This window comes from Choloepus didactylus, chromosome 4 (assembly GCF_015220235.1).
Source record: "Choloepus didactylus isolate mChoDid1 chromosome 4, mChoDid1.pri, whole genome shotgun sequence".
NCBI classification, from domain to species: Eukaryota; Metazoa; Chordata; class Mammalia; order Pilosa; family Megalonychidae; genus Choloepus; species Choloepus didactylus.
Genome location: NC_051310.1, coordinates 86,627,743 through 86,636,049, shown reverse-complemented (window position 1 = coordinate 86,636,049; position 8,307 = coordinate 86,627,743). Strand labels below are relative to the sequence as shown.

Genomic DNA, 8,307 nt, shown 5'->3' with positions numbered 1-8,307 from the left:
AGAGAGCCAAAGGTAAAATGGGTATATTTTATTTATCTGTACTTAAAAATTTATAAATCAACCAAACTACTAAAATATTACTATAATGCAGCAAAAACAAAACACCTATCTACAAAGAGTAAAGTAATTAACAAATGAGAAGTAGCAAACAAAGAAGGGATGAAGGAAATCAATGAAGCAGGGTCATGATAGCTTAACAAATCAGTGAAGCCTCCCAATGCCTTAGAATGAGTACTCCATCACACATTTTTATACTTTTACTTCCTATTCTTGAGGCTAGATCCTAAAGATATCCAAACTAATATTATATCTACTTCTCTATAGTCACAAACATCTATCTCATCCTGTATGTTGTCCAAAACAGCCAAGGTCATCTGGCCCATTACTACTGAATTTTTTAAATCTTTGAAATCTCTGATTAGACTCATAACATACCTATACCCACCCCAGTTACCCAATGAATAAAGTCAGACACACAGCTTTCAAAATAATTCTGCAAGGAAAGAACTAATGCAGCCTCTGCCCAGATTGAGCTTGTAGTCTATACCCATCTTCACCCTTATCTTCATACATCTTCAGGCTGGGTATTCATGAAGTAATTTGGGAATAAATCCATGGTGTGTAGGGTACTAAAATATTTAGCAGCTTGCTCTATTACATTATGGTTTTCCCCAGCACTTCCCAAGGTGGCCTCCAAATCACTGGCAGGAGAATTTTGCTGGAATTGGACCTGGAGCTGCAGGGATTCCTCTCCACTGTTCTGGAACTGATTGTTCCAGACTGGGTTATTATTCCAGGCTTGGGTGTACCAGTGCTGGCTGCTCCAGGAATGGCTGCTCCAAATTGGACTGTTCCAAGTCTGATTGCTCCACATGGGGAAGTTACCGGAAGTGTTCGCCAAGCAACCTTGGGGATAGGAAGAGTAGAGTCCTGGGAATTCTGTAGGTGCTGAGCCCTTCTGGATCACACTGTTGCCATTCTTTGACCAGTTGGTGTTTTTCTGCCACTTCTTACATTTCATTCTCTGGTTCTGGAACCAGGTCTTAACCTGTTTGTAGCTGAGGTTCAGAATGTTGGAAAGTTCTTGCATCTGCTGGAGACTGAGGTATTTCTGTTTTTGAAATCTATCATTGAGTATACACAGCTGGGTCTGAGAGAACACGGTTCTGATCTTCTGTTTCTTCACCTGGCCTTCATCTTCCTTCCTCCCTGCGCTCTTCCCTCCAGACATGGGTAGTTTTACTTTGGGACTGGTGGAAGAGTCGGGGCTATCCTGAATAAGCAGATCCACAGAGGAAGGAAGAGGAGAGACTGTCTCTGGCTGGTGCACCTCAGCAGACGACATTTGCAAGGATGCATAGTTTTTTTCAGCCTCATAAATCTCCGGCATTGGTGAAGACTCACGAGAATTGTCTGTTTCAGGGCAAGGCAGGCTTTGGGGAGAAGTTAGATCCACGCTCATGTTGTTGAGCAGAAGGAGGGGGGAGAAAAAATCAAAGGCCTAGTCTGTGAGAATGGCCAAGGTGGGCTTAAAAGACAATTTGGGTGGAAGAACTTAGAGAAATATGAAGATCTACAGATACAAAAGTATTAAAAGGGCAGGATGAAGGGAATCCCCTCTGCAGTAGCAATACCCAAACAGCCCAATGCAGGAAAAGATCTATTTTGCCTGTTTTTAAAATTTGAGTGGGAGTGTAAGTTTGGTCCCATATATTCCATCTTGGCTGGAAGTACAAGTTCCCTTACACTTAGCTTTGAAGTTTAATAAAATTAGACTTTTTTGAGCTAAAGGGAAAGAGTATTTCCAAGAAAAAGAATGCTTAATTTTCCAGTTTGCTAATACTGCCAGAATGCAAAGCACCAGAAATAGATCAGCTTTTATAAAGGGGGTTTATTTGGTTACACAGTTACAATCTTAAGGCCATAACATGTCCAAGGTAAGGCATCAACAATCAGGCACCTTCACTGGAGGAAGGCCAATGGCATCCAGAAAACCTCTGTTAGCTGGGAAGGCAGGTGGCTGGTGTCTACTCTGGAGTTCTAGTTTCGAAACCTCTTTCCCCCAGAACGTTCCTTTCTAGACTGCAGCTCCTCAAAAATGTCACTCTTGGTTGCTCTTGGGGCGTTTGTTCTCTTTTAGTGTCTCTGGAGCAAAAGTCTGCTTTCAAAGGCCGTCTCCATGCTGAATCGGTGGGGCCACACCACTATGGAAATTATCTAATCAGAGTTATCACCTACAGTTGGGTGGGTCGCATCTCCATGGAAACACACAAAGAATTACAACCTAATCGACACTAATATGTCTGTCCACACAAGATGGCATCAAAGATAATGGCATTTTGGGGGACATAATACATTCAAACTTTTATAAAGGGTTACAAAGTTACAGTCTTAAGGCCATAAAAGTGTCCAAGCTAAGGCATCAGCCATAGGGTACCTTCACAGAAGAATGGCCATTGGCATCTGGAAAACCTCTGTTAGCTTGGAAGGCACGTGGCTGGTGTCCACTTGGCTCCAGGTTGCATTTCAAGATGGCGTTCTCCAAAATGTTGCTCTTGGAGCGTTTTGTCCTCTCTTAGCTGCAGCTCCTCTTCAAAATGTCAGTCTCAGTTGCTCTGAGGTCTTTCTGTCTGTGAACTCCTTTATACTGACTCCAGTGATCGAATTAACACCAACCCTGAATGGACGGGGTAACACCTCCATGGAAATTATCCAATGAAATGTTTCATTCACAGTTGATTGAGTCCCATCTCCATGGAAACACTCAATCAAAGGATTCCAATCTAATCAACACTAATAAGTCTGCCCCCACAAGATTGCATCAAAGAACATGGCATTTTAGGGGACATAAACCAGCACTCTAATGAAAACCGTTCTGGCTTCAGGAGAGAAATCTGAGTGATTTCAGTTGCTAACATCATACACAGGAAGAGATACATCTTACCTGAAGTGCCTGATGGATTGCAGAAGGATCCACAAACCCCCAAATTGTATGGAAAAGTTTTCATACATGGTATGTGCATTTTTCTGAAAGGATCTGAAGATAGTATTTGAGATAGTATTAGAGATTAGATAGTATTAGAGATAGTATTAGAGATTAGATAGCATTAGAGTCTCAAAAGTGTCTGTAATGCAAAATGATTATGCACTAAGAAAATCAAATTCCAAATGATATGGGATTTTAGTTCCATGCTGCCATGGAACTAAAAAAAAATAATGCCAGTGAAACTACTAGATAAAACTCACTCTAACTGTGGACAACCAAATGTGGACATGTTAGCTAGTGTTCACATCATTGAAATTACATGACCCAGATTCCCTTTCATTTGGGTCAGACAGATTAGGGAAGGAGAACAGGGCATGTACAAAGTTTTCTAATGGACATCTCTTGTTTTGCTTGCCCAGAATCCATTCCTCCTTTTGGTATCAGCAACTTGACATTTCTTTTGGGGAAGGGGGCACACCCCTTTCACCTCACAGTTTGTGGTTTGGGTGGCGTTTACCCATCCCAGGACTTTTCAGTGATGACCTAGGACTCACTCACTAGGCAAGGACTTCAGGGATAAGCACGTAACCTAGGTCAGGACAATCACTGAAAACTCTGAAGGCTTTTGTGTGTGTGTGCTGGAGTGAATGGATGGTTTTGGAATAAGTCTCGATTTCCCGGTGGTTATCAACACACCACATGGGAAGAGTGTTCCTAAAAGGAGCCACCAGAGAGGAGAGCAGAGCTGAGAGATGGAGAGAGACTTTTATGACTTACTTGTGCCTTTGGATGCAGTCATGCCAGGAAGCTGCCTGATTCTGGGATGTTTTAGTTATATGGACCTATTGATTCTGTTTGTTTTCAAGGCATCTGTAGCTAGCCTTCAAGATGGCCCGTGTCTTAATTTGTTAGGGCTGCCATAACAAAGTAACATGAACAAAGTGGCTTAAAATAACATAAATTTACTGCCCTATGACTCTGGAGGTTAGAAGCCCGAATTGAGGCATTTGGCAGGGCCACATTCCCCCTGAAGTCTGCAGGGCTCTGGTGGTAACTTGCCAGCAATCCATGGCACTCTTCAGCTTGTGGCTAACTCAACGTCTACCTCCATCACATGGCTATCTTCTCCATCTCTCTGTCTGTGTGTCTAAATTTCCTCTCCTTATAAGGACACTAGTCATATTGGACTAGGGCCCACCGTAATCCAATTTGATTTCATCTTGATTAATTACATCTTCCAGGATTCTATTTCCAAGTAGCATCACATTCATGGGACTGGGGGTTAGGACCTGAACATTTATCTTTTTGGGGGGCACAATTCAATCCATAAGAGCCCAAGTGATGTTCCTCTCTGGCATTCATGCCTGTTCTGGTTTGCTAATGCTGCCATTGTACAAAATACCAGAAACGGATTGGCTTTTATAAAGGGGGTTTATCTGGTTACAAATTTACAGTCTGAAGGCCATAAAAATGTCCAAATCAAGGCAGCAATAGGAGTATACCATCAGTGAAGGAAGGCCATTTACATCTGGAGAAATCTCTGTTAGCTGGGAAGGCACGTGGCTGGCATCTGCTGATCCTGGGTTGTGTTGTAGCTCCTCTCTCAGCTCCTGTGCATTCCTCAAAATGTTGCTCTTGGGTTGTTTTGTCCTCTTTTAGCTTCTCTGGAGCAAACACTGGGCTAGCATCTCCAAAATGTCAGTAAAAGTCTGCTTTCAAACAGCCATCTCCAAAATGTCTCTCTTAGCTGCTCTCCAAAATGTCACTCTCAGGTGTTCCAAGGACCTTCTGTTTGTAAGCTCTTTTATAGGACTCCAGTGATTAAATCAAGACCCACCCTGAATGGGTGGGGTCCATATCTCCATGGAAATAATTTAATCAAATGGTTCGCCCATAGTTGATTGAGTCACATCTCTGTGGAACACTCAAAAGAGTCCAACCTAATCAACACTAACACGTCTGCCCCCACGAGATTGCTTTAAAGAATATGGCTTTTCGTGGGACATAATATATCCAGACTAGCACAATGCCCTTCCATGGTTCCCTCTCACAGTGAATAGGGTCACCTGTATAAACAGTAGGATATTGAGGAAATGATGGTGTGTGCCTTCTGAGGCTAGATCACAAAAACATGGGGCTTCTGGATTCCATTTTTGCTCTCTCTTAGATTACCTCTCTGAGGGAAGCCAGACATGATATTGTGAGGACACTCAAGCAGTGCTATGGAGAGGCCTGTGTGGTGAGAACCAAGGCCTCCTGCCAACAGCAACATGAGGGAATCTTCTTGGAAGGGGATCCAAGTCAAGGCTTCAGCTGACTGTGGCTTTGGCCAACATCTTGACTGCAAACTCTTGAGGGACCCTAGGCCAGACCCATCCATCTCAGCTGCTCCTGAATTCCTGACCAACAGAAACTGTGTGAGATAATAAATGTAAATTATTGTTTTAAGCCACTAAGTTTTTTTAAAATTCAATTTTATTGAACTATATTCACATACCATACAATTATCCACAGTGTACAATTGTTCCTAGTACCATCATATAGTTGTGCATTCATCACCACAGTAAATTTTTGAACATTTTCATTACTCCAAAAAAAAAAAAGAATAAAAATAAAAGTAAAAAGAACACCTAAAACATCCCACCACCCCCCATCTCTCCCCCATTATTCGTTTAATTTTTGTCCCTATTTTTCTACTCATCTGTCCATACACTGGATAAAGGGAGTGTGAGCCACAAGGTTTTCACAATCACACAGTCACATAGTATAAGTTACATAGTTATACAATCATCTTCAAGAATCAAGGCTACTGGGTTGCAGTTCAACAGTTTTAGGTATTTCCTTCTAGCTATTCCAATACACTTAAAATTACAGAGGGATATCTATATAGCGCATAAGAATACCCTCCAGAGTGACCTCTCGACTCCATTTGAAATCTCTCAACTACTGAAACATTATTTTGTTTCATTTCTGTTCCTTTTTGGTCAAGAAGTCTTCCTCAGTCCCATGATGCTGGATCCAGGCTCATCCCCGGGAGTCACGTCCTGCATTGCCAGGGAGATTTACACTCCTGGGAGTCATGTCCCACATAGGGGGGCGGGTAGTGAGTTTACCTGCTGAATGGTAAGCCACTAAGTTTTGTGGTGGTTTGTTACACAGCAATAGATAACTAATGCGGTGGGGTTTCTACCATTTGCAGTGGAAAACTGCTAATAAATACCTATCTTACAGTCTTTACTGGAGAGGCTATGGGAATGAATGAAATCCTAGGACTCTTCCCTTCTTGGTGACTGCTGCTGCAACTTCCTACAAGACTGAGTCCTTTATTTCTTGTGGTGCTTTTTCCTTCTATGAGTTCTCACCTAAATGTTCTTCAGTCAGCTGCTTTGGGCTAATGTGGAGGGACAGAAGAACACCGGACAGAAAGTCACCTTGGGCAAAATCAGGGGTTTTGACATTTGCAATAATTCTTAGCTTACTCATCTCATAAGTTTGCTCTTACCTGAACACTATCTATTTCAGAATATAACAAGTTTATCCTTGCCTTATGTCCTTTTTACTAGCTTTTCCCTCCTTTTTGAATTATCATTTTTAAATTAACTCAACAAATATTTATTGAGCTCCTATTATGAACCAAACATTGTAATAGGCATTGAAAATAGTGCCATATGCCTGATGAAGTTTCTGCTTTCTATGTGTCTCATGATAGATGGTTTTATAAATAGCCCTCTGTGCTGGTTTGTATATATTATGTGTCCCAGAAAAGGTCATATTCTTTAATGCAATCTTGTGGGAGCAGATTGATCAATCTTTTTTATTAGGGTGTGACTTCTTGATTGAGTGTTTCCATGGAGCTGTGGCCCCACAGATCAGCATGGGTCTTGATTTGTTTATTGGAGTCCTTTAAGAGACCCATCACAGGCCCAGGGGGCAGCAGCTCAGAGAGACATTTTGGAAACAGCCATTGAAAGCAGACTTTTGCTGACACTTTGGAGATGCTATCCCAGAATTTGCTCCAGAGAAGCTAAGAGAGACAAGCTTAGAGACGTTTTGGAAAAAGCCATTTTGAAACCAGAACCCCGGAGCAGATGTGAGCCACATGCCTTCCCAATTAACAGAGGTTTTTTGGATCTATTGGCCTTTCTTCAGTGAAGGACCCTATTGTTGATGCCTTAGTTTGGACATTTTTATGGCCTTAGGACTGTAAATTTGTAACCAAATTAACCCCCTGTGCTGGTTTGGATGTATTATGTCCCCCAAAACGCCATGTTCTTTGAAGCAATCTTGTGGGGGCTGATGTATTAGTGTTGATTAGATTGGAATTCTCTCATTGTTTCCATGGAGATGTGACTCAATCAACTGTGAGTGAAACGTTTGATTGGATAATTTCCATGGTGGTGTTACCCTGCCCATTCAGGGTGGGTGTTAATTGGATCACTGGAGTGGTATAAAGGAGTTCACAGACAGAAGGATCTCAAAGCAGCTGTGAGTGACATTTTGGAGAGCAACTGAGAGTGACATTTTGGAAGAGCTGCAGCTAAGAGAGGACAAAACACCCCAAGAACAACATTTGGAGAACGCCATTTTGAAACGCAACCTGGGCCAAGCAGATGCCAGCCACGTGCCTTCCCAACTAAAGAGGTTTCTGGATGCCAGTGGCCTTTCTCCAGTGAAGGTACCTGTTGTTGATGCTTTACCTTGGACACTTTATGGCCTTAAGACTGTAACTTTGTAACCAAATAAACAAATCTATTTCTGGTATTTTGCGAAGTGGCAGCATTAGCAAACTGGAATACTTTCTTTGTGGAAATACAACTTCATTACTTCAATTTCACCTGGTTGTATTAGAAGGAATACTAATTCGACAATATAGAAATGTGTCAACTACTAGCCCTGCAATATGCTCCAAAGGGAAAAAAATTCCCATGGGTCAAATTGTGTGCTGGTACATTAAGGGTCTCAGATTTCCATATCAAAAAAATCTGTTTAATTTTGCCTAACTCAACGCTTACCAAATCTGAGTATAGAACCCCATTCTACCTGCACACACACCCCCACCCCAAATTTCTGTTAACATTAATTCTATAGAACACAATAATTTTGGGAGTTGGAGACTTTTGCCAAGGAAATTTACAAAGGCTTAAATAATCCAAAATATTGGATAATCTTGGATAATGTTTTTCAAAGTGAGGTTTGTGGATTTTTAGGGGACATGCATCAATATATTCTTAGTAGTCCACAATTTCTCTGGAGAATTTGGAAATTATGTGATTTAAATTATTTTTTTTCTTTTTTTACTCAAACAACAGAAATGTATTCTC

General features: G+C 41.5%; 1 protein-coding gene across 1 annotated transcript; it reads right to left on the bottom strand.

The window, feature by feature from the left end:
• Positions 1 to 565: 565 nt before the first annotated feature.
• LOC119533258 (homeobox protein NANOG-like) lies at positions 566 to 1,462 on the bottom strand. Its single transcript, XM_037835332.1, has one exon. The coding sequence runs from the start codon at positions 1,460 to 1,462 to the stop codon at positions 566 to 568; it is 897 nt and encodes a 298-aa protein (XP_037691260.1).
• Positions 1,463 to 8,307: the final 6,845 nt, after the last annotated feature.